This window comes from Neovison vison, chromosome 6, assembly GCF_020171115.1.
Source record: "Neovison vison isolate M4711 chromosome 6, ASM_NN_V1, whole genome shotgun sequence".
NCBI classification, from domain to species: Eukaryota; Metazoa; Chordata; class Mammalia; order Carnivora; family Mustelidae; genus Neogale; species Neogale vison.
The window spans coordinates 163,427,630-163,455,416 of record NC_058096.1 but is presented as its reverse complement, the minus strand read 5'-3'; the positions used below and the strand labels follow the sequence as shown (position 1 = coordinate 163,455,416).

The window sequence follows — 27,787 nt, the reverse complement described above, 5'->3', positions numbered from 1 at the left end:
CAGAAGTTTAACTGCTAAATTATACAAATAAGAAATATAACAGAGAAATCTACTTATAATATTAAAAAGAATATATTTTCAGTTTACTTACCAGCATTTTAACTATTATGCTGAGGTTCACTACCTGAAATACTTCTTTCAATAAACAATGTTTGAGTAAAGAATTTAGAAGGTCATTTAGCACTTGTAAATCAAAGTGTATACCCGGCGGAAATTTTCGGTAGTAATCCATAAATGTGTTTACTAAAAATAAAAACATTTTAAAATCACTTGCTGATTTTAAGATATTTATCTTTCTTAAACGAGACAAATTTTCTATAGTTAAAGGTTAAGCAGTATAAATTCATCTTCTTGAAAGGTATATTTCCATATCAGCAATATTTGATGGAAGTAAAGCAAAAGTTAACAATAACATTTGAAATCAACCAAAGACAGCACACACTAGACAGAGAGCTAACTCATGTACTAACTACAAAAAAAAGGCCCAAGTCTCCTCATACAACATGGTCTCAATAGGCACTCTGAGGGAATCACATTCTCAGGGGTTCTTCAGGCCCGACTTGGTCAGGGATGAGAAGCTATATAATTTAGGGATGGTTGTAGGTTATTCTCACACACACCTCTTCTTATTTTAACCCCACCAACATGTTGATCCTAAGGATGTTTTTTATTCCAATTTATGACTGCGAACATTCTACTACAAAGTACACGGACTAATTTACTTTGAGAAAGTAGTTTCTTAATGTCAGTTCAATTCCTTAATATATTTTCTATGTAACACTTAAACCACTTCTAATCTTCCCCATTAATTTTAGTAAAATTACTTTAACTTTAAGGGATCAATCAGTGATTATTTTCCCCATTCCAAAATTTTGCAGGTCAAAATCTCTACACCTTATCTGAAATTGCCTTAATAAAAATTACTTTGGGTTTTATTTTTGTGTAAGTATTCCTGTCCAAAATACTTATTACTATCTGGATTACATGGTGCTGCTTGGGAATCAAGAGCTAGTGATAAAGTTCAATAGTATAATAAGAAAAATTAGAGACCCACATGGCAGAGGACTGGGGGAGCCTATTTCAACTGGTCCCCTGAACTGAGCTGGATGTCTACCAGACCATTCTGAACACCCACAAAATCAGCCTGAGTTGCAAGAAGATATATCTGGCTTTCTACAAACAGAGTATCTCTAGGGGTTGGTCTCTAGGTATGAAGCAGGGAGCTGTGATTCTTTAGGCTGATATCTGATGATTAAAAAGAAGGGGGTTGGAGCCTCCAGGATCCTGCATCACTGGAGTGCAAAAGCACCCAGGCTTACAGACCAATAGCCATGGGGAAAGGACCTTAAGGCAACCTCTCAGACAGAAACCTGGAGCTGTGGGGGAACACAGGCGAATCAGGGACGGCTTGCGATTTTGGAAGCACAAAGGTCAGAGACATACCCAGACCAGTAAGCAAGGGCTGGGAGTGCTGCTGTGGGGCGCACAACCCAGGACACTGCAGCGTTTGGCAGCACAGACAGAAAAGGAGACAGTGGAGCCAGGAGGGCTCCCTGAAGAGCAGACTGCAATCTTGCTCTTCTGAGACAGAGGTTTGGATATGGTCACTTCGGCTCTCTCAGAAGAGACAAAGAAAACTGCCAGGGAAAGCCTCCAGAGAATAAAAGCTCCGCAAAACAGTTTTCACCAAGCCCCTCCCTGCCACAGGGGACAGGACAACACTGCCCAAACAGGGTTTTCTGAGTAACAGCACAGCAGGCCCCTTCCCCAGAAGACAGGGTGGAAGAACAAGAGGCCAACAACCCTAAGTTCTTTATAAAACGGGTATATCTTGCTTGTGCTGTGATCAATAATTTGGACTCTGTATATTCCCTCAACCACCTCTCAACAGAATGACTAGGAGGAGGAACCCCCAAAAAGGGAAAGATTCAGAGACTGTGGCCTCTGCCACAGAACTAATGGATATGTATATAATCAAGATGTCAGAAATTGACTTCAGAGTAGCAAATATAAAGAATGATATCTAGGTTTAAGAAAAATATTAACGACAATGTAGAATCTCTAAGGGCAGAAATGAGATCGAATCAGGTTAAATGTAAAAATACAATGAATGAAATGCAGTCTAAGCTGGATACTCTGACTGACAGGGTAAACGAGGTAGAAGAATCAACTAGTGAGACAGACGATAAAATGAAAGAAAAGAAGAAAATCAAGGTGAGATAGGAAAATCAGACTAAAATCCAAGGAATTAAACAGAGAGATTAGTGACTCAATGAAACGTTCCAATATCAGAATTATTGTTAATCCTGAGGGGTTGCAGATAGAGAGAGGTCTAGAAGATATATTTGAGCAAATCGTAGATGAAAATTTCCCTAATCTGGGAAAGGAAATAAACATCCATGTCCAAGAGGCAGAAAGGAACCCTGCAAAAAATCAATGAGAAAAGACCAACGCCATGACATATAATAGTAAAATTTGAAAATCTTAGGTCCAAGGAAACAATCCTGAAAGCAGTGAGGGAAAGAGATTTCTTATGTACAGAGGAAGGAACATCAGAATGTCAGACCTGTCCACAGAGACCTGGTAAGCCAGAAAGGGCTGGCAAGATGTATTCAGGGTACCAAATGAGAAGAAAATACAGACAAAGATATCCAGCAAGGCTACCATTCAGAATGGATGGAGAGACAAGGAGTTTCCAAGACCAGCAGAAACTGAAAGAATATGTGACCACAAGGCCAGCCCTGCAAGAAATATTAAGGGGGTCTTCTATAAAAGAAGAAAGAACCCAAGAGTGATATAGATCAGAAATTTACAGAGACACTCTGTAGAATCAAGTACTTCACAGGAACATGGTGACAATAAAATCGTTTATCTTTCAATAATCGCTCTCAAAATGAATGGCCTATATGCTCCCATGAAAAGGCTCAGGGTTGCAGATTGGATAAAAAGACATGATCCACCCATATGCTGTCTACAAGAGATGTATTTTTAACCTAAACATACATCCACACTCAAAGTGAAGGGATGGAGAATCATTTTTCATGCCAACGGACCTCAAAAGAAAACTGGAATAGCAATTCTCCTATCAGACAAATTACATTTTAAGCTAAAGGCTGCAGTTAGAGATACAGAAGGACACTATATCATGCTAAAAGAGTCTGTCCAACAAGAGAATCTAACAACTGTAAATATTTTGCCCCCAACATGGGAGCAGACAACTACATATGCCAACTATTAACTAAAATAAAGAGAAATATTGATAATAATACAGTAATAGTAGGAGACCTCAACACTCCATTCTCAGCAATAGATCATCTAAGCAATATATCAATCAGGAAATAAGATCTTTAGAGGGAGGGGCAAGATGGTAGAAGAGTAGGAGACCCTATTTCAACCGGCCCCCTGAAGTGAGCTATATATCTAACAGAGCACTCTGAACACCCATGAAAACATACTGAGATGTAAGATAAACTCTTCTGGATCTCTACAGGAGCAGAGAATCATTAGTGGAGAGGTACAGAGGAGTTGGAAGTGCATAGACTGATATCAGAGGATACAAAGAAGGGGGAGGGAGTCACCAGAACCAACCCAGTGGAAAGTAATGCACCAATGAGAAAGTGCCCTGCATTTGCTGAACAGCATTAGCTTGGAGATCAGTGGCTGCCAGACAGAAAGGGATTAATAATAGCACTCAAACAGAACAAAGGGACTTAAGGGACAATTGATGGGACTGGGCAGTGGCAGGCATGGACCTAAGCCCACCATCCCAAGACAGCCACAGCCAGCACCCATCCACACATAGGAGAACCCAGCATGGGCTCCAGTTGACAGTCCCTGGGTCTGCAACCACCACAGCTGCCCCTGCTGCCTCCACTGCCATGGGAGCTGAGCGTACCCGGCGTGGCCGTGAGCTCCAGTCAGTGATCCCAGGAATGGCAGCCACCAGCAACAAGCTCACCCCGACCAATATCACTCTCAGTTTTGGTGGCATGGGGGTACAGAGACAAGCAGGTGCCTCGAGCGACCACTGAGATGGTGGCTGCGGTGTACACTGCTGTGGGAGGTTTCAGTGTTCAATGGAGTTTGCAGAGGTGGGGTCGATGTGATCTGGACCATTCAGAGAGGAGCAGACTGTGGCTCCTCTCTGAGGCAGAGGTCTGATTGCAGAGAGTTTCTTTTCTCTGACGCTATGAAAAGGAATAAAAAATCACCAGAGAACAAAACCCTGAAAAACTGGTTTCCACCAAGCCCAGTTCCTTGGTAGGGTGCAGGGCAACACGACTCAAACAGGACTGACTGAGAAACAATGCAGCAGGCCCCGCCTCCAGAAGACAAGCAGAAAGAACAAGAGGACAATAACCATAGGGTGCCCACAGAACTGTAAAACCCCAACATGGGGGAAAACAATATATTAAGCTCCTGGTATTGCACCACAGTCTGTATATTTTGTAGTTACTTTTTTTTTTCCTTTAAATTCATTCTCATAATTCTTGTTCTTATTTTTGCTTTATCTACTTAACATTTCAACTAGATGTTTAATACAACATATTACTTAGTAACTTTTTTTTTAAGATTTTATTTATTTATTTGACAAAGAGAGATCACAAGTAGGCAAAGAGGCAGGCAAAGAGGAGGCGGGGGGAAGCAGGCTCGCTGCTGAGCAGAGAGCCCAATGTGGGGCTCAATCCCAGGACCCTGAGATCATGACCTGAGCCAAAGGCAGAGGCTTAACCCACTGAGCCACCCAGGCGCTCCTCTTAGTAACTTTTTAACTTGAACTTTTTTGAAACATATACTTTTAAAAAATATATATATATATATACATAGATATAAGCTTCAAGTTAGTCCTTTTTTCCTATTCAGTTATATATATATATATATATATATATATATATATATATATATATACCAGTTTTAATTTCCCTGTATCTCTGGAAAGTTGAGTCCTTTAAAAAGATATCAAGATATACCCAGGAAGAACTGAAATACCCTTCATCACCCACATTGAGGGATTATAACCACATTCCTGTCTTATTCTTTTTTTTTTCCTGTCTTATTCTTTTGTCAGTGTTTCTGTGTGTTTTTCCTTTTGTACTTCATGAATCTTATTCTTGGGGTTCATTTTGGCTGGGTTTTTCTTTTTCTTTTTTCTTTTTCTTTTGTTGGTCTTTTTCTCTGTTCATTTTTGGCTTTGTACTTTATAAATCTTACTCTTGGGGCTCATTTAAGCTGGGTTTTTTTTCCCCTCTCTCTCTCTTTTTTTCTTTCTTTTTGGTGGTGACTCCAATTACACCAAAACTTTCCAGGTGCACCTTGCTGGGATCATGGTTGATATTTTCAGCTACACATCCCCTCAACCGCCTCTCATCAGAATGACTAGGAGAAGGAACATGCAACAGAGGAAAAATTCAGACTCTGTCACGGAAAAATTCAGACTCTGTCATGGAACTATTGGATATGGACATAAACAATATGTCAGAAATAGAATGCAGGGTAACAGTTATCCAGACAATGGCTAGGTTGGAGAAGACCATTAGTGGCAACCTAGAATCTCTAAGGGCGGAAGTGAGCACTGATCTGACAGAACTTAAAAATGCTATCAATGAGATCCAATCTAATCCAAATACTCTAACAGCTAGGGTAAATGAGACAGAAGATCAAATTAGTGATCTAAAAGACAAACTGACAGAGAGAAGGATCAGGAGTAGGCCTGGAACAAACAGCTTAGAAGCCATGAAAACAAAATTAGAGAAATAAGTGATGCCATGAAAGGGTCTAATGTCAGAATTATTGGGATCCCTGAGGGGGTGGAAAGAGAGAGAGGACTAGAAGATAAAATTGAACAAATCCTAGATGAGAACTGCCCTAATCTGCAGAATGGAACAAGTGGTCATGTCCTAGAGGCAGAGAGGACACCTCCCAAGATCAGCGAGGGTAGAAAGACATCCAGATGCAGAATTTGAAATTCTCAACTCCTAAATTCAGACAAAATGTCTTAAAGGAAGCTAAGGGGATGAGATTCCTTACGTAAAGAGGGAGGTACATCAGAATAACATCAGACATGTCCACAGAAACCTGGCATGCCAGGAAGGGCTGACAAGACATGTTCAGGGCACTGAATGAGAAGACCATGCAGCCAAGAATACTTTACCTGGCAAGGCTTACATTCAGAAAGGATGGAGAGACAAAGAACTTCCAAGACCAGCAAAGATTAAAAGATTTTGTGACCACCAAGCCAGCACTACAAAGGGAGGGGGAGTCTATAAAAGAAGAAAGAACTCAAGAGTGATACAGAACAGAAATTTACAGACATTCTATAGGAACAAGGACTTCACAGGCAACATGATGACAATAAAAAGTATCGTTCAATAATCACTCTCAATGTGAAAGGCCTACATGCTCCCCTAACATGGCACAGGGTAGCAGACTGGCTAAAAAGATGGGACACATCCATATGCTGTCTACAAGAGATTAATTTTGAAACTAAAGATACATCCAGACTGAAAGTGAAGGGCTGGAGAACCATCTTTCATGTCAATGGGACTCAAAAGAAAGGTGGGGTAGCAATTCTTATAAGAGACAAATTAGATTTTAAGCTAAAGATTTTAGTCAAGAGATACAGAAGGACACACATCATGCTTAAAGGATCTATCCAACAAGAAGTTCTAACAATTACAAATATTTATGCCCCCAGCATGGGAACAACCAACTACAGAAGCCAACTGTTAATCAAAATAAAGAGACATATTGATAAGAATACATTAATTATAGGGTATCTTAACACACCACTCTCAGCAACAGAAAGATCATCTAAGCAGAAAATCAACAAAGAAACAAGAGATTTGAATGACACATTGGACCGGATGGGCCTCACAGGTATAAACAGAACATTCTACTCTAAAATAACAGAAAGTTAACTTTTCTCAAGGGCACATGGATCTTTCTCCAGAAGAGACCACATACTGAGTCACAAATCAGGGCTCAACTGATACCAAAAGACTGAAATTATTCCCTGCATATTCTCAGACCACATTGTTTTGAAACTGGAACTTAATCACAAGAAAAAGTTTGGAAAGAATTCAAACACTTGGAAGCTAAAGAGCATCCTGCTCAAGAATGTTTGGATCAACCAGGAACTCAAAGAAGCACTTAAACAATTCCTGGAAACATATGAGAATAAAGACACATCGGTCCAAAAACCTATGGGATATGGCAAAGGTGGTCCTAAGGGGGAAATACATAGCCATCCAAGCCTCACTCAAAAAAAAAAAAGAAAAAAGAAAAAAGAAAAATCCCGAATACATAAACTCTCTTTACACCTTAAAGAACTGAAGAATCAACAAGTTAAGCCAACCCCATGCACAAGCAGGGAAATAATCAAGATTAGAGCAGAGATCAATGAATTAGAAATGCAAGATACAGTAGAACACATCAACGAAACCAGAAGCTGATTCTTTGAAAGAAGATCAATAAACCACTGGCCAGACTTATTCAAAAGAAAAGAGAAAGGATCCAAATTAATAAAATTATGAATGAAAGGGGAGAGATCATGACTAACACCAAGGAAATAGAAACAATCATCAGCAATTATTATCAACAGCTATATGCCAATAAGATAAGCAACTTAAAAGAAATGGATTTATTCCTGGAAACCTACAAACTTCCAAGGCTGGAACAGGAAGAAATTGACAACCTGAATAGACCAATAACTAGTAACGAGATTGAAGCAGTGATCAAAAACCTCCCAAGAAACAAGAGTCCAAGACCTGATGGATTCCCTGGGGAATTCTACCAAACATTCAAAGAAGAAATACCTATTCTCCTGAAGCTGTTTCAAAAAACAGAAACAGAAGGAAAACTTTCAGACTCTTTCTATGAGGTCAGCATTACCTTGATCCCCAAATCAAGCAAAGACCCCATAAAAAGGAGAATAACAGACCAATATCTCTGATGAATATGGATGCTAGATTCTCAACAAGATTCTAGTTATTAAGATGCAACAGATTAATAAAAAGATTATCCACCATGACCAGGTGGGATTTATCCCTGGGATGCAAGGGTTGATCAACATTTGCAAATCAATCAGTTTGAGAGAACACATTTATAAGAGAAGAGACAAGAACCATATGGTCCTCTCAATTCATGCAGAAAAAGCATTTGAGAAAATACAGAATCCTTTCCTGATTAAAACTCTTTAGAGTATAGGGATAGAGGGAACATTCCTTCAACTTCATAAAATCCATCTATGAAAAACCCACAGCAAATATCATTCACAAGGAGGAAAAGCTGAGAGCCTTCCCATTGAGATCAGGACCATGACAAGGATGCCTACTCTCACCACCATTGTCCAACATAGTACTAGAAGTCCTAGCAACAGCAATCAGACAACAAAAAGAAAGAAAAGGTATTTGAATTGCCAAAGAAGTCAAACTCTCTCTCGTTGCAGATGACATGATGTTTTATGTGGAAAACCCAAAAGACTCCAGCCCCAAATTATTAGAACTCATACAGCAATTCAGCAACATGGCAGGATACAAAATCAATGCACAGAAATCAGTGGCATTGGGGCACCTGGGTGGCTCAGTGGGTTAAAGCACCTGCCTTTGTTCAGGTCCTGATCCCAGGGCCCTGGGATTGAGCCCTGCATTGGGCTCTCTGCTCAGCAGGGAGCCTGCTTCCACCTCTCTCTCTCTGCCTGCCTCTCTACTTGTAATATCTGCCTGTCAAATAAATAAATAAAATCTTTTAAAAAAAAGATATCAGTGGCATTTCTATACACTAAAAATGTGACTAAGGTAAGAGAAATTAAGGAATTGACTCCACTTACAATAGCACCAAAAACCATAGATAACCCAGGAATAAACCTAACCAAAGAGGTAAAGGATCTATATTCTAGAAACTACAGAACACTTAAGAAACAAATTGAAGACACAAAAAGAAAAATATTTCAACCTCATGGATCAGAGAATAAACACTGGGAAAATGTCTATGCTGTCCAGAGCAATCTATATTTCTAATTCCATCCCAATCAAAATACTATCAGCAATTTTCAAAGTACTGGAACAAACAATCCTAAAATTTGTATGGAACCAGAAAAGACCCCAAATCATCAAGGAAATGCTGAAAAAGAAAACCAAAGTTGGGGGCATCATGTTGCCTGATTTCAAGCTGTATTACAAAGCTGTGATCACCAAGACAGCATGGTACTTGCACAAAAACAGATACATAGACCAATTGAACAGAATAAAGAGCCCAGATATGGACACTCAACTCTATGGTCAACTAATCTTTGACAAGGCAGGAAAGAATATCCAGTGGAGAAATAACACTCTTTTTAATAAATGGTGCTGGGAAAATTGGACAGTTATGTATAGAAGAATGAAACTGGACCATTATCTTATACCATATACAAAGATAAACTCGAAATGGATGAAAAACCTCAATGTGAGACAGCAATCCATTAAAATCCTAGAGGAGAATATAGCCAGTAACCTCTTCAACATCAGCCACAGCAACTTTCTTCAAGATATGTCTCCAAAGGCAAAGGAAACAAAAGCGGGTGACTGGGTGGCTCAGTGGGTTAAGCCGCTGCCTTCGGCTCAGGTCATGATCTCAGAGTCCTGGGATCGAGTCCTGCATCAGGCTCTCTGCTCAGCAGGGGGCCTGCTTCCCTTCCCCTCTCTCTGCCTGCCTCTCTGCCTACTGTGATCTCTCTCTGTCAAATAAATAAATAAAATCTTTTAAAAAAAAAAAAAGGAAACAAAAGCGAAGATGAACTTTTGGGACTTCATCAAGATCAAGAGCTTCTGCACAGCAAAGGAAACAGTCAACAAAACAAAAAGGCAACGCATGGAATGGGAGAAGTTATTTGCAAATGACACTACAGATAAAGGCCTGTTATCCAAGAGCTATAGAGCACATCTCAAACTTAACACCCAAAACACAATCCAGTGAAGAAATGGGCAGAAGATGTGAATAGACACTTCTCCAAAGAAGACATACAAATGGTTAACAGACACATGAAAAAATGTTCAACATCATTAGCCATCAGGGAAATTCAAATCAAAACCACACTGAGATACCACCTTATACTAGTTAGAATGGCAAATGCTGACAAGACAGGAAAAAGTAAATGTTGGAGAGGTTATGGAGAAAGGGGTACCCTCTCACACTGTTGGTGAGAATGCAAATTGGTATAGTCACTTTGGGAAACCATGTGGATGTTCCTCAAACAGTTAAAAATAGAGCTACCCAATGGCCCAGCAATTATACTACTGGGTATTTACCTCAAAGATACAGATGTAGTGAAAAGAAGGAGCACATGCCTGTGCCAATGTTCATAGCAGCAATGTTCACAACAGCCAATCTGTGGAAGGAGCCAAGATTCCCTTCAACAGACGAATGGATAAAGAAGATGTGGTCCATATATACCATGGAATATTACACAACCGTCAGAAAGGATGAGTACCCAACATTTGGATCAACATGGACGCAACCGGAGGAGATGATGCTAAGTGAAATAAGTCAAACGGAGAAAGATAATTATCATATGGTTTCACCCATATGTGGAACATAAGGAACAGCATGGAGAACATTAGGAAAAGGAAGGGGAAAAGGAAGTGGGGGATGAATCAGAGTGAGAGATGAACCATGAGAGACTATGGGCTCCAGGAAACGAACTGAGGGTTTTAGAGGGGAGGTGCGTGGGGGAATGTGTTAGCCAGGTGGTGGGTTTTAAGGAGGGCACGTTATTGCATGGAGCACTGGGTGTTATATGCAAACAATGAATCTTGAACACTACATGAAAAACTAATGATGTACTATATGGTGATTAACATAATATAATTTTAAAAAATTTTTTAAATCTAAGAAAAAAGAAAAATTAATGTTGAAGTTATAATTACCTTATACAACTTTAATAATACAAAATAATAACATTAAGTTTTATTTTAAAGCTCCTTTATGTACTCTAATTGTTTTTCCTGGGCACATACAAATGAATTCTTCCTGCTATTCACTTTGTAGTATCTACATAGTTGCCATCTTAGCAGGTAACATGAGAAATTCAGTATCTGCTACTATAATTTATTAAACTGCAACTGCATATGTTTAAAGAAAGCAAGTATAGTCGGAAAAAATTTGTTAGCGTTTAAGTAGTCCATGGTAATTGACATGAAGCACTCCTCCTTTTGTCACGAAATACTTTTAAAATTTAAAATATTAATATAGCTTCTCCTTTAAAATGATCTCCTTTGGTTAAACTGTTTGGAGAAAAAGGTTTGACTATTTTCATAGCTTTTGACATGAACTGCTACATTGCTTCCCCCCCACCAAGTTTCATTGTAATATAATATACATAATAAAACATTTACCATCTTAGGTGTATGTTCAATGGTATTAAATATATTCAAAATGTTCATCCATTTCCATAATTCCTTTTACCTTATAAAACTGAAACTCTGTACCCTTTAAACAATAATTCTCCCTTCCCCCCTCCTCCCAGCTCCCATTAACCACCATTCTACTTTCTGTCTCTGTGATTTTGACTACTCTAAGTACTTCACATAAGTAGAATCATACAGTATTTGGCTTTTTGTGACTGACTGACTTCACTTAACATAATGACCTCAAGGTTCATCCATATTGTAACATATGTTATACTTTTTCTTTTTTTTTAATGATTATTTTCCTATGTTTTATTTTTTTAAATTTATTTTCAGCATAACAGTATTCATTATTTTTGCACCACACCCAGTGCTCCATGCAATCTGTGCCTTCTCTAATACCCACCACCTGGTTCTCCCAACCTCCCACCCCCCGCCACTTCAAACCCCTCAGATTGTTTTTCAGAGTCCATAGTCTCTCTTGGTTCACCTCCCCTTCCAATTTCCCCCAACTACCTTCTCCTCTCTAACTCCCCATGTCCTCCATGCTATTTGTTATGCTCCATAAATAAGTGAAACCATATGATAATTGACTCTCTCTGCTTGACTTATAAGGAAGATGTGGTCCATATACACTATGGAGTATTATGCCCTATCAGAAAGGATGAATACCCAACTTTTGGAGCAACATGGACAGGACTGGAAGAGATTACACTGAGTGAAATAAGACTTTTTCTTTTTTTATGTTGAATAATATACTGTATGTATATGCCAAATTTTCCTAATCCATTCATGTCACTGAACATTTGGGATCTTCAGATTTCAGCTATTATAAATAATGCTGCTATGAACATGTGTATACACATATCTTTCAAGACACTGATGCCAATTCTTTTGTGTATATACCTAGAAGAATTGCTGGATCATATAGTAATTCTATTTTTAATTTTTTGAGGAACTGCCATACCGTTTTCCACAGTGTATGTAACATTTCACATTTCCACCAACAGTGCCAAAGGTTCAAATTTCTCTGTATCCTAATGCATTTTTTTTTTGTTTTGATAGTAACCATCCTAACGGTGTTAGGTGGTATCACACTGTAGTTTTATGTGCCTTTCCCTAATTATTAGTGATGTTGAGCATCTTTTTTATGAGCTTGTTCGCCATTTGTACATCTTGCAAAAAAAAAAAAAAGATCTACTCAAGTATTTTGCCTATTTTTGAATCAGGCTGGTTTTCTTGCTGTTGAGTTTTAGGAGTTCTCTATATATTTTGGATATTAATCCATGATTAGATATATGATTTCCATATATTTTCTTCCATTCTATGGGCTGAAGTTTTACTCTTTTGATACTGTCTCTTAATGGAGAAAATTTTTTAATTTTCATGAAGTCCAATTTGTCTTTGTCTTTTGTTCTGTGTTTTTACTGTCACATCTGAGAAGTTCCTGCCAAACCAGTGTTGTAAATCTTTTGTTGTTATGACTTCCAAGGCTTTTATTGTTTTAGGTCTTCTATTAAATTACATTAAACTCTTTTTTGATCCATCCTGAATTTTTTGTATATAGTATTATGTAAAGGTTCTTTAGTATATGGATATCCAGCATTCTCACCATCACTTGTTGAAAGAACTATCCTTTCCCCATTGGATGGTCTTGGTACCATTGTCTAAAATCATTTGATCACATATAAGAGGGTTTTGTTTGGGCTCTTTATTCTATTCTATTGGTTTGTATGTCTGTCTGTATGTCAGTACTGTGGTTTTCTTTTACTGTAGCTTTGTAGGTAGTTTTCAAGTCAGGAAATACGATTCCTCCAGGTTATTCTTTTTTCAGCAATGCTTTGTAGATTTCATCACACATGATTTCCAGTTCCATGGTTAATTCCTAAATATTTTATTATTTTTTATGCTATTGTAAAGTGAAATGTTTCTGTTATTTCTTTCACTCATTAGCCTATCTCCCACCTGTCTTTAACCAACCCTCAGTATGTTCTCTATTGTTAAGAGTCTTTTGTGGTTTGTTACCCTCTTTTTCTTTTCCCTTCCCCTATTTTCATCTGTTTTCTTAAATTCCACGTATGAGTGAAATCATATGGTATTTGTGTTTCTCTGACTTATTTTGCTTAGCATAGACACTCTAGCTCCATTCATATTGTTGCAAATGGCAAGATTTCATTCTTTTGATGGCTGCATAGTATTCTGTTATATATATGTATGTGCGTACACACACACATATACGCACACCCCACATCCTCTTTATTCATCAATCAACAGATATTTGGGTTCTTTTCATATTTTGGCTATTGTTGATAATGTGCAAACAGAGATCATTTTACTTCTTCTTTTCCAAAATGGATGTATTTTATTGCCTTGCCTAATCACTCTGGCTAGAACTTCCAGTTCTCCATTGAACAGAAGTGATGAAAATGGGTATCCTTGCTTTTGTTCCTGATCTTAAAAGTTTTCAGTCGTTCACCATGAAGTGTGATGTCTAAGTAGGTTTTTCATATACAGGTTTCCCTCATTCTCTGGAAGCTTGCTTTATGCCACTTCATTTTTTTAAAGACCTATGTTAGTACAGCCCTACCTTGTTTTATTGCACTTCATTTTATTGCACAGTGCAGATATTGCATTTTTTACAAATTAAAGGTTTGCAGGAACCCTACATCAAGTAAGCCTAGAGGTACCATTCTTCCAACAGCATTTGCTCATTTCATGTCTCTGTGTCACATTTGGTAATTCTTCAAATATTTTGAACTTTTTCATTCACTGATCTGTAATCAGTGTGATCAGTGATTGGGATGTGCTGAGGGCTTGGATGATGGCTAAAATTTTTAAAATTAAGTTTAACTAATGTATATATTGTTTTTTATTATTATTGCACACTTAACAGACTACAGTACAGTATAAATAAATATAACTTTTTAAATTTCAATTTTGTTAGTTAACATACAGTCAAATATTGGTTTCTGGAGTAGAATTCAGTGACTCATCATTTACATATAACACCCAGTGCTCATCACAACAAGTACCCTCTTTAAGAGACATCACCCATCCAGCCCTTCCCCAACCCTTCTCCCTCCATCAACCGTGTTTGTTTTCTGTCATTAAGCGTCACTTGTTTCCCTCTTTTTTTTTCTCTTTTCCCCCTTCCCATATGTTCACCTGTTCTCTTTCTTAAATTCCACATATGAATGAGATCATACGGTATTTGTCTTTCTCTGGCTGACTTATTTCACTTAGCATAATACACTCTAGCTCCATCCACATCACTGCAAATGGCAAGATTTCATTCTTTTTGATGGCTGAATAATATTCCATTGTATATATATAACACATCTTTTTTTAATCCATTCATCAATGGACATTTGGGCTCTCTCCAGAGTTTGGCTATTGTTGATAATGCTGCTATAAACATCAAGGTGTATGAACCCCTTCAAATCTATATTTTTGTATCTTTTGGATAAATACCTAGTAGTACAATTGCTAGGTCATGGGGTAGTTCTATTTTTAACTTTTTGAGGAACATCCAGAATGTTCTCCAGAGTGGCTGCACCAGTTTGGATTTCTACCAACCGTTCAAGAGGGTTCCCCTTTTTCTGCATCCTTACCACCTGTTGTTTTTGTGTTGTTAATTTTAGCCATTCTGACGGGTTTGAGGTGGTATCTCATCATAGTTTTGATTTGTATTTCCCTGATGATGAATGATAAATATAAGTTTTATATGCACTAGGAAGCAAAAAATTTCACTTGATTCATCCTTGTGCTATATTTATTTTACTGCAATGGTCTAGGCTGGAACTCACAGTATCTCTGAGGTAGAACTGTACCTATTTTCACCTACTGAAAGAAATCTGAAGAGGATTTTCACTTTTACAAAATGGTAACTGTTTCTCCACTTTATGCCATTTGGCTTATTAAAGTTTTCATAGGAGCACTCTACTTTTAGACAGCGGGAAAAACTCGTATGGCTTTTATTATGGTAGTTTCCTCTTATTCCTAGTTTTTTTCAGTGTTCTTATCATGGAAGAATGTTGAATTTTATCAGATGCTTTTTCTGCATCAATTGCCATGACCATGTGTTTTTCTTCTCTTTCATTCTGATAATGTGGTGTATTCATCTGATTTTTTTATGTTGTACTATCTTTGCAAGTCCAAGAATAAATCTCACTTAGTTATGATTTATAATCCTCTCAATGTGCTGCTGACTTTGGTTTGTTAGTATTTTGTTGAGGATTTCTGTATCAATGTTCTTAAGGGATACTGATCTGTAGTTTTCTTTTCTCGTAGTGTTTATGCCTGCTTTGGTATCAAAGCAGTGACTAACTCAACCTCATAGAATAAGTAATCAAGTGTTCCTTCCTCTTCAACTTTTTGGGAAAGATTGAGAATATCTGGTATTATTTTTTTTAATGTTTGACAGAACTGACAAATGAAGCCATTGGGTGCAGGGCTTTTGTCAGAGACTTTGGATTACTGATTTAATCTCCTTACTAGTTACAGTTCTATTCAGAATTTCTATTCATCATTTAGTCTTGGCAGGTTTTATGTTTTTAGGAATTCGTCCATTTCATTTGCTTTTGTGTACAATTATTCCATTGTATTCATAGTATTCTCTTATGTTTTTATTTCTATAGAATTGTGTTAATGTCTGACTTTCATTTTTTATCTAAGTAATTGAATATTCCTTTTTTCTTAGTCTATTTAGCTAAAGGTTTGTCATCTTGTTGGGCCTTTTTTAAGAACCAGCTTTTAGTTTCATTTTCTCACTGTTTTTCAACTCTCTATTCCATTTATCTCTGCTCTAATTTTTATCATTTCCTTCCTTCTGCTAGCTTTGAGATTTAGCTGCCCATCTCTTTGCACCTCTGTGATCAGAAGTAGTGAACAACAATCTGCTATTTCCTATGACTAAGACTTGAGAGATAAATAAGTCTTTGCTATGGGGTAGGAGGATGGAAGAAAGGCATCCCAGATAGCAGAAACAGTGGCTCTGATATTATAACAGAGTCTGGCCTGTTTAGGGAATTGCAAGAACTCAGTATGGATGGTACATTTGCCTGTAGGGGTTAAGTGTTAAAACTGAAGGATAAAGAAGTAGGGAAGATCCAGTTTCTGAAACATCCCATCAGAAAGATTTTAAGCCAATTAACAATATTACTTTTTCTGTCTTAACACCTTTACATAAAATTTCTACATTATGCAAATATTAATATGTAAGAGCACTGTAAAGTGTATACTGTAAAGTGGATTCTAATTTTTTAGTAACCAAAATGCCCCACTTATTTTTAATCCTTCTAAGACCATCAGAGCCACTCTAAGGCATTCAGTTTTCATACTTATAAGTATTAAATTTACTTTCAAACTGTAAGATACAACAGCACATTGTCTGAAACAGTCACATTCATGAATTTATAGTAATCATTCCATTGTCTCATACCTGCACGTTGTAGCAAACACAGTTCGTTGATACTTATATATTTCTTAAACACATCCATACAAACCTACAAGTAATAAAAAACAAAACATTACCTTTTTATATTTCATTTAAAAAATGCAAATTTCCATCCTTTCTGTTTATTCTGTATTTTTTAAGTGAACTTAAAGCAATGGCATAAAAAGTTGAAATTAGGTTAACTCACAGATTTGAAATGCATATTGAATTCACAACAGAAGCCTTATTTTAAAGATGCTTTGACAAAGAAATAATCAAGGAAATAAACAAGATTAGCAAGCAACTAGAGAAGGGAGGAAATCCTTGAATGTTCAAAATTTTAAAAACCTTATTTAGATAATTTTTAAAAATAACCATTTATTGGTCTAAGGATAAATACACTTACCAAAAGATTGAACAGAGAGCCTACAAATAGACCCAATCATATATAATCAGCTGATTTATATGACATGGTGACCCAGCAGTACAGTGGGGGAAAGAGTGGTCTTTTTTTCATAAAAGTTGTTGGGTCACTTAGGGATCCACATGGGAAAAAAATATTTATCTTTACCTTTTTCTTCACATCATCCAAAAATCAATACCCAGTGGCTTAGTGTTCTAAATACAAAGATAAAACAATAGATCTTTTAAAGAAAAAACATAAGATCTTGGCAAAGATTTCTTCAACAGGATACAAAAAGTTAATATAAAAAATGGACAAGATTGGATTACACAAAAATTAAGAAATTAACTACATAAAAATTACATAAAAATTAAGAAATTAAAAGAGGAACTTATACACTAGTAAAAGTTACCTGCTATACACATACCCAACAAAGAACTTAGAATATATAAAGAATTCTTAAGATAAATAAGAAAAAGACAATCCCATAGTAAATAGGTAAAAATATTTGGGTATTTCCCAAAAGAGGGTATCCAAATATCCAACAATGATTTTGAAAGCTGCTTAACTTCATCAGTCATCATTAAGAAAGGCATCACTCCCCAACCACCAGAATGGCTAAAATTAAAAGGCTGGTAAATATCAAGAGCTGGTAAGGCTATGAAGCAACCAGAACTCTCAGGCATTGCTGATGAGAGTGTAATTTGGCAGACCACTTCGGAAATCTGTTTGGCAGTGCAGACTAAATTTGAACATATGCAGATCCTATGACCCAGCAACTCCAGTTTTAAGTATAACCCATCAGAAAGTGTATATATATTCACCAAAAGACATGCAGAAGAACACTGATAGCATCACTATTGTAATTACCATATTTAGAAACCACCCAAAGGAATCAAAAGTAATATTTATCAATAAATTTTGATATACTCACACAACGGAATATTCAATATTATACAGCAATGAGAAAGAAATGTTTAAAATTAAGTAAAAAACATAGATAAATACTGAGTGAAAAGAAGCCAGAAACTAAAGAATACAGACTGTATGACTTCATTTATATAAAGCACAAAATCAGGCAAAGCTCATTTATGCTACTAGGAGTCAAAGAAAATTTGAGTGGGTTAAAGCCTCTGCCTTCGACTCAGATCATGATCCCAGGGTCCTGGGATCGAGCCCTGCATTGGGCTCTCTGCTCAGCAGGGAGCCTGCTTCTTCCTCTCTCTCTGCTTGCCTCTCTGCCTACTTGTGATCTCTGTCTGTCAAATAAATAAAATCTTAAAAAAAAAAAAAGCTTTAAAAACAAAACAAAACAAAAAAAACATATGACTGAGAGAGGAGGGGCATGATGGCAGAGAAGTAGGAGACCCTGTTTCAACCAGTACCCTAAAGTGAGCTAAATATCTACCAGAACACTGAACACCCATGAAATCAGCCCGAGATGTAGGATTATACACTGCTGGATCTCTATGGGGGCAAAAGACACTAATAGGTAAAGCAGAGTGGGAACTCTTGGATGGATATCGGAGGATAAACAAAAGAGGCAGGGAGCCACCAGAAGCAACACATTGGAAAGTGATACCCCAATATGAAAGTGCCCTGTGGTTGGGGACCAGCATTAACTTGGAGTCTGGTTAAAAGCACTTAAAAAGAGCAAAAGATCTTAAGGGGTAACTGGTGGAATCTGGCAGTCATGGGCATAGGCCTAAACCCTTGGACCGAGGACCGCCACCGCTGGCAACCACCCTTGCAGGACAGAGTGCAGCAGAGCCTCCAGTTCCTGGTCCTAGCACCACCCAGCTGTGTGCTGCTTGCACCACCTCTCGGCAGGGTGCATCCCCACCCTCCGCGAGGCAGTCTGGTGGGCGCTCTCTAGAACCACAGCCTTTTACGTTCTGTGTGCACTGCATGACCAGGGTCTGACCACACAGTCCCCACTTGTGCCTGAGAGACCTTGATGTGGACGCTAGCCAGTGGTCTCTAGAACCAGCCAAGGGTCTGACACTCCCAGCTTGCACCTAAAGGAACTCAGCATGATCTCTGACAGCATGGACCCAGTCCCCAGACAGCAGTCCTGGCAAAGGCAGCCACCAAAAGCAGGCTCCCTAGACCAAATTCGCTCCCGGATTTAGTGGCACAGGGGTGCAGAGAAAAACAGGCACTTCAAGCGACCCCTGAGACAGTGGCTGGGGACAAGCACTGCCTGTGGGACCTTGCGCTTCAGCTTGCAGAATTTGCAGAGGGGGAGTCTGTGTGTTCTGAACCACCCAGAGGGGAGCACACTGAGGCTTCCCTCTGAGGCAGAGGTCTAAGTGGAGTTTCCTTAACACTAAACCTACAAAAAGCCGCAAAGAGCAGCCAAAAACAAACAAATAAACTAACAAAAACCTCCAGAGAACAAAAGCCTGAAAAACTGATTTTCAGAGCCCAGCCCCTTTATAGGCACCCGGACAATTCAACCCAAGCAAGACTGACTGAAAGAAAACAACACAGCAGGTCCCTACCCCAAAAGGCAAGCCAAAAGAACAAGAGGACTACCACCACAGGGTCCCCATAAAACTGTAAAGCTCCAACATCAGGAGAAAACAATATATTAAGCTCCTGGTATTGCCCTAAAACCTGTATATTTCATAGATACAGCTTTTTTTGTTTGTTTTTAATTCACTTTCACAATTCTTGTTCTTTTAATCTCTTTACCCTACCTACCATTACAACTAGAGGTTCAATATAACATACTCCGTAATAACTTTTAACTTTAACTTTTTTCATACATATACCTGTGTTTCTTCTTTTTTTTTAAATACATATAGATATAAGCTTCAAGGTCATCCTTTTTCCCTATTCAATTCTACCCCATATATAAACCAGTTTTATCTCTGGAAAGTTGAGTCCTTTAACAAAGAAAACAAGATAAACCCAGGAAGAGCAAAAATAACCTTCCTCATGTGATCCATATACACTATGGAGTATTATGCCTCCAGTAGAAAGGATGAATACCCAACTTCTGTAGCAACATGGACGGGACTGGAAGAGATTAGGCTGAGTGAAATAAGTCAAGCAGAGACAGTCAATTATCATATGGTTTCACTTATTTGTGGAGCATAACAAATATCGTGGAGGACAAGGGGTGTTAGAGAGGAGAAGGGAGTTGGGGTAAATTGGAAGGGGAGGTGAATCATGAGAGACTATGGACTCTGAAAAACAATCTGAGGTGTTTGAAGTGGCGGGGGTGGGAGGTTGGGGTACCAGGTGGTGGGTATTATAGAGGGCACGGATTGCATGGAGCACTGGGTGTGGTGAAAAAATAATGAATACTGTTTTTCTGAAAATAAATAAATTAATAAAAAAAAATAATAACCTTCCTCTCCCACTGCGAGGATTTATAACCACCCGCCCATCTTTTTCTTCTGTCAGTTTTTCTGTGTATTTGTTTTTGTTCTGGTATTATATAAACCTTATTCTTGGGGTTCATTTTGACTGGGTTCTTTTTTTTTTCCTTCTTTCTTGTCATTTACTTTGTCGGTCTTTTTGTTTGTCTGTTTTTGTTTATATACCTTATAAATCTTACTTTTTGGCCTCATTCTGGCTGGGTTTTCTCTTTTTTTCCTTTCTTTCTCTCTCTCACTTTCTCTTTTCCCTTTTTTCTTTTTTCTTTCTATTTGGGGGTGACTCCAAATGCTCCAAAGCATTCCAGGGTGCACCATGCCTGGATCGTGGTTGATATATTCAGCTATAAAACCCCTTAACCACATCTCACCAAAATGACTAGGAGGAGGAACATACAACAGAGGAAAAATTCAGAGACTATGTCCTCTCCATCAGAACTATTGGATATAGAAATAAACAGTATGTCAAAAAGGGAATTCAGGGTAACAATTATCCAGGCAATAGCTAGGTTGGAGAAAACCATTAGTGATAACACAGAATCTCTAAAGGCAGGGAGAGCCATCAGGGCAGAAGTTAAAATGCTATCAAGGAGATCCAATTTAATCTCAATACTCTAACAGCTAGGGTAACAGAGGCAAAAGAAAGAATTAGTGATCTAGAGGACAAAATGATAGAGAAAAATGATCAGGAGGCATGGAACAAAGAGCTTAGAAGCCATGAAAACAGAATTAGGGAAATAAATGATGCCATGAAATGTTCCAACATCAGAATCACTGGAATCACTGAGAGGGTGGAAAAAGACAGAAGAATAGAAGATATAGTTGAACAAATTCTGGATGAAAATTTTCCCAGTCTGAGGAACAGAACAAGGGTTCCTGTCCTAGAGACAGAAAGGACACATGCCAATACCAATGAATCTAGAAAGACCTAAAGGCACATAATTGTGAAACTGACAAATCATAATTTTAGACAAGTGCTTCTGAGGGCAGCTAGGGGGAAGAGTTTCCTTACATACAGAGGAAGGTCCACTAGAATAACAGACCTGTCCACAGAAACCCGGCAAGCCAGAAAGGGCTGGCAAGATATATTCAGGGCACTAAATGAGAAGAACATGCAGCCAAGAATACTTTAGCCAGCAAGGTTGACAATCAAAATGGATGGAGAGATAAAGAGCCTCCAAGAACTGCAAGGTTTAAAAGAGTATGTGACCACCAAGCTGGCACTATAAGAAATATTAAGGGGGGTTCTATAAAAGAAGAAAGAACCCAAGAGTGACATAGAACAGAAATTTAGAGACAATGTATAGAAACAAGGACTTCACAGGCAACATGATGTCAATAAAAACTTATCTTTCAATAATTACTCCAATGTGAACGGCCTAAATGCTCCCATAAAATGGCACAGGGTTGCAGATTGGATAAAACAAACAATAGGCCCCATCCATATGCTGTCTACAAGAGACCCATTTGGAACCTAAAGATACAACCAGACTGAAAGTGAAGGGATGGAAAACCGTCTTTCGTGCCAATGGGCCGCTGCCTTTGGCTCAGGTCATGATCCCGGGGTCCTGGGATCGAGTTCCGCATTGGGCTCTCTGCTCAGCAGGGAGCCTTCTTCCTCCTCTCTCTCTCTCTGCCTGCCTCTCTGCCTACTTGTGATCTCTCTCTGTCAAATAAATAAATAAAATCTTTTAAAAAAATCAAAAGAAATCTGGGGTATCAATTCTCATATCAGATAAATTACATATTTTTATAAAGATTTTATTTATTTATTTAAGAGAAAGAGAGATCACAAATAGGCAGAGAGGCAGGCAGAGAGAGGAGAGAAGCAGACTCCCCACTGAGCAGAGAGCCCAATGTAGAGCTCGAGCCCACAACCCTGAGATCAGGACCTGAGCAGAAGGCAGAGGCTTAACCCACTGAGCCATCTAGGCACCCCAGATAATTAGATTTTAAACTAAAGTCTTTAGGCAGAGATACAGAAGTACATTACATCATTCTTAAAGGGTCTATCCCCCAAGAAGATCTAAATAAATTTTAAATATTTATGCACTCAACATGGGAGCAGACAACTACATGAGCCAACTGTTAATCAAAATAAACAGCCATATTGATATGAATACATTAATAGTAGGGGATCTTAACACACTACTCTCAGTAATAGACATATCATCCAAGCAGAAAATCAATAAAAAAATAAAAGCTTTTAATGACACATTGGACTAGATGGACCTCATAAATACATACAGAACATTCCATCCTAAAACAGCAGAATACTCATTCTTCTTGAGCATACAGGGAACTTTCTCCAGAATAGACCACATACTGGGTCACAAATCAGGCTTAACTGATACCAAAATATTGAGATTATTCCCTGCATATTCTCAGGCCACAATGCTTTGAAACTGGAACTTAATCACAAGAAAAAGTTTGGAAGGGCCATCCAAGCCTCCCTCAAAAAACTGAAAAAGCCAGAATACACCAGCTGTCTCTACACCTTAAAGAACTGGAGAATCAACAAATTAAGCCAACCCCACACAGAAGAAGGGAAATAATCAAGATCAGAGCAGAGATCAATGAGATAGAAACTAGAGACAAAGTAGAACACATTGATGAAACCAGAAGCTGGCTTTTTAAAAGAATCAATAAAATTGATAAACCACTGGCCAAACTAATCCAAAAGAAAAGAGAGAGGACCCAAATTAATAAAATTATGAATGAAAGGGGAGAGATCACGACTAACACCAAGGAATTAGAAACAATCATCAGAAATTATTACCAACAGTTACATGCCAATAAGTTAAGCAACCTAGAAGAAATGGATGTATTCCTGGAAACCTATAAACTTCCAAAACTGAATCAAAAAGAAACTAACAACCTGAATAGACAAAAATCGAGTAACAAGACTGAAGGAGTGATCAAAAACCTCCTAAAAAACAAGGCCCAGGACCTGATGGATTACCTGGAGAATTCTACCGAACATTCAAAGAAGAAATACCTATTCTCCTGAAGCTGTTTCAAAAAATTGAAAAAGAAGGAAAACTTCCAGACTCTTTCTATGAAGCCAGCATTACCCTGACCCCCAAACCAGACAAAGACCCCATCAAAAAGGAGAATTTCAGACCAATATCCCTGATAAATATGGATGCCAAGATTCTCAACAAGATCCTAGCTAACAGGATCCAACAGTATAATAAAAAGACTATCCACCATGTGCAGGTGGGATTATTTCCTGTGTTGCAAGGGTGGTTCAACATTTGAATATCAATCAAAGTAACAGAACAAATCAATAAAAGAGAGAAGAAAACCACATGGTCCTCTCAATTGATGCAGAAAAAAGCATTTGACAAGATATAGCATCTGTTCCTGATTAAAATGCTTCAGAGTATAGGGATAGAGGAAACATTCCTCAACTTCATAAAATCTATCTATGAAAAACCCCCAGCGAGTATCATTCTCAATGGGGAAAAGCTGACACCTTCCCTTTGAGATCAGGAACACAACACTCTCTCCACTCTTGTTCAACACAATACTAGAAGTCCTAGCAATCGGAACACAAAGCAATCGGAAAACAAAAAGAAACAAAAGGTATTCAGATTGGCAAAGAAGAAGTCAAACTCTCTCTCTTCACAGATGACATGATACTTTATATGGAAAACCTGAAAGACTCCAGCCCCAAACTACGAGAACTCATTCAGCAATTCAGTAATGTGGCAGGATACAAAAATCAATGCACAGAAATCAGTTGCTTTCTTAAACACTAGCAATGAAAACACAGAAAGGGAAATTAGAGAGTAGATTCCATTTACTGTAGCACCAAGAACCATAAGATAACCTCTGAATAAACCTAACTAAAGAAGTAAAGGATCTGTACTCGAGGAACTACAGAAGCTTGTGAAAGAAATTGAAGAAGACACAAAGAGATGGAAAACCATTCCATGTTCATGGATCAGAAGAATAAACATTCTTAAAATGTCTATATTGCCTAGAACAATCTATACTTTCAGTGCCATCCCGATCCAAATTCCACCGGCATTTTTCAAAGAGCTGGAACAAACAATCCTAAAATTTGTATGGAACCAGAAGAGACCCTGAACTGCTAAGGAAATGTTGAAAAAGAAAAACAAAACTGGGGGCATCACGTTCCCTGATTTCAAGCTTTACTACAAAGCTGTGATCACCAAGACAGCATGGTACTGGCACAAAAACAGACACATAGACCAGTGGAACAGAATAGAGAGACCAGATATGGACCCACAACTCTATGGTCAAATAATCTCTGACAGAGCAGGAAAAAATATACAGTATAAAAAAGACTCTCTTCAATAAATGCTGCTGGTAAAACTGGACAGCTATGTAGAGAAGAATGAAGCTCAACCATTCTCTTCCACCATACACAAAGATAAACTCAAAATGGATAAAAGACCTCCACGTGAGGCAGGAATCTATCAAAATCCTAGAGGAGAACATAAGTGGTAACCTCTTCGACATCGGTCACGGCAACTTCTTTCAAAACACGTCTCCAAAGACAAAGGAAATAAAAGCAAAAATGAACTTTTGGGACTTCTTCAAGATCAAAAGCCTCTGCAAAGCAAACGAAACAGTCAACAAAACAAAAAGGCAACCCACGGAATGGGAGAAGATATTCACTAATGACACTACAGACAAAGGGCTGATATCCAAGATCTATAAAGAAATTCCTCAAACTCAACCACACAAAACAGACTATCATGTCAAAAAATGGGCAGAAGACATGAACAGACACTTCTCCAAAGAAGACATACAAGTGGCTAACAGGCACATGAAAAAAAATGTGCATCATCATTAGCCATCAGGGAGATTCAAATCAAAACCACACTGAGATACCACCTTATACCAGTTAGAATGGCCAAAATTAAGACCGGAAACAACAAGTGTTGGAGGGGATGTGGAGAAAGGGGAACCCTCTTACATGGTTGGTGGGAATGCAAGTTGGTGCGGCCACTTTGGAAAACAAACTGAGGGATTTGGAGAGGAGGAGGGTAGGGAGGTTGGGTGAGTCTGGTGGTGGGTGTTAAGGAGGGCACGTATTGTGTGGAGTGCTGGGTGTGGTGCATAAACAATGAATCTTGGAACACTGAAAAAAAATTAAATAAAAAAAAGTATGACTGAGATGATTATTAAAACAATCTCTTCTTCAAAGACTTTACATATTTTACCTTCTCATCCCCTTGCTCAGGCACATGAGCAAATTTGCATTGTGATCGCTCACAGCCACGTAATGTATTAAAATGAAATTTGCAGTATCTATGGGGTAGCATCAACCCTAAGGGCTTCTGGAACACCTAGAAAATTAGATAAATCCTTTATGTAATTGTAAAATACCATAATCAAGTTAGAAAGTATTTAAAGGAATCAGAAATATTATATACCCAAAACAGTATCAATCAAATTGTTTGCTGACCTGATAAAAAAACTTTCAACCAATTTATATTTTCAAAAATAATGAAAAAAAATGTAAAATGATTTGTCTGAATTTTTTCAATTCCCTTCAATGTAAAATATTCCAAGGTTATTACTGCTTTACTTTACAATGTTTTTAAAAGTTTATACATTCCCTCCCCTTTCTCATATATGTGCCCCTTTTGCTTTTATAAAAAGTTATTCTATTATAATATGCATATTTCAGATGAAGTTATTTATAACCTAAGTTCTCTGTAGCTTTTCTGATTAACAGAAAGAGAAATGTTAGAATCAAATATTTACAACAAACTTTTCTTATAAACTGCTTTAATTTAATCACTAGCTTTTTCTTCCATTACAGGGTACTATTCATCTTACATTTTCTGTTTTGGATATCCCCTCTCCACCCTACCCACTCGGCCTTCTGCTTTCAATGTCTTATACTATTTGTGAATATCTGATGAATCACTACTCATTTTCTGCTTCTTACCACCAATTGCCATTCAAAATCTGTAAATGGCCAGAAGTGCTTAAAAAATGATAGCGCAATACAACCAAAATATGTGCTTTATAGGATTTTTTTTTAATATTGAGGACTTACCCCTAAATTTTTTTCCCTCTTAAATATTTCACAAGTTTCAGGATTTTGCAGTTTTAGGAGAGAATATTTTCCTGGAAATCTGAAATCTAGAAATGATTAAGAATGACATCACACACCAACATGTTATAACTTGTTCCCTTCATAACAATGAAACAGATTACCACTACTCTCTGCTTTAAAGTTTCACTTTGGACTACTCATCTCAGTTCACAGACTATGATGCTACAGTGTGTGCCTGTGAAATAAAAAATGATTACGTCTTTGGTGCTCCTTAGGTATTTCTAGGCCTAGATATAAAATTTTAAACGCATTTTAAGTAGAAGATACTTTCTTAAAAGCCTTATACAGCAGCACTGAACACTGTATTCACATGACAGTCTCTGTATTAAACAGACATATATGATACACAATTCAAATTTCTAAGGAAAGAAAACCGACAAATCCAGGTATTACAAAATGAACTATGTAACCCCCACAAATTCATATGTTCAAGTCCTAACCCCCAAGGTGAATTTATTCGAAGATAGGGCCTTTTCGGGGCACCTGGGTGGCTCAGTCAGTCAAGCTTTTGGCTCAGGTCATGATCCCAGGATCCTGGGATCTAGGCCCTCATCAGGCTCCCAGCTCAGCGGGGAGCCTGCTTCTCCCCCTCCCCCTGGCCTGGAGCTCTGTCTGCTTGTGCGTGTACACTCTCTCACTCTATCTCTCTGTCAAATAAATAAATAAATAAATAAAATCTTGAAGATAGGGTCTTTAATAGAGCTAATTAAGGACACATGGGGTCATAAAATTGAGACAATGAGAGGCTTCTGGGTGGCTCTCTCTCTAAGCCTTTGGCTCTGGTCATGATACTCGGGTCCTGGGATGGAATCCCCCATTGGCCCTCCTGCTTGGCAGAAGTCTGCTTCTCCCTCTCCACCTGCTTCTGTTCCCTCTTTTGCTGTGTCTCTGTCAAATAAATAAATAAAATCTTTTAAAAAAAAAAGAGTGAGACACTACTCTGATGGAATTAGTGTCTTCATAAGAAGAGACATCAGAGTGTTGCTCTCTCACTCCACATGTATGCATTAAGAGAAGGCCATGTGAGGACTTAGCAAGAAGGCAGCCATCTGCAAGTCAGGAAGAGAGCCAGAAACG

General features: G+C 38.1%; 1 protein-coding gene across 1 annotated transcript in view; it reads right to left on the bottom strand.

Annotated features, from left to right (window-relative positions):
* Positions 1–27,787, bottom strand: part of TOPAZ1 (testis and ovary specific TOPAZ 1) — a 118,595-nt gene that overhangs the window by 49,992 nt on the left and 40,816 nt on the right. The window contains 4 exon segments of the mRNA XM_044255205.1: positions 92–243; positions 16,825–16,888; positions 25,806–25,931; positions 26,651–26,736. Of these exon segments, the coding sequence (XP_044111140.1) occupies positions 92–243; positions 16,825–16,888; positions 25,806–25,931; positions 26,651–26,736 (428 nt within the window).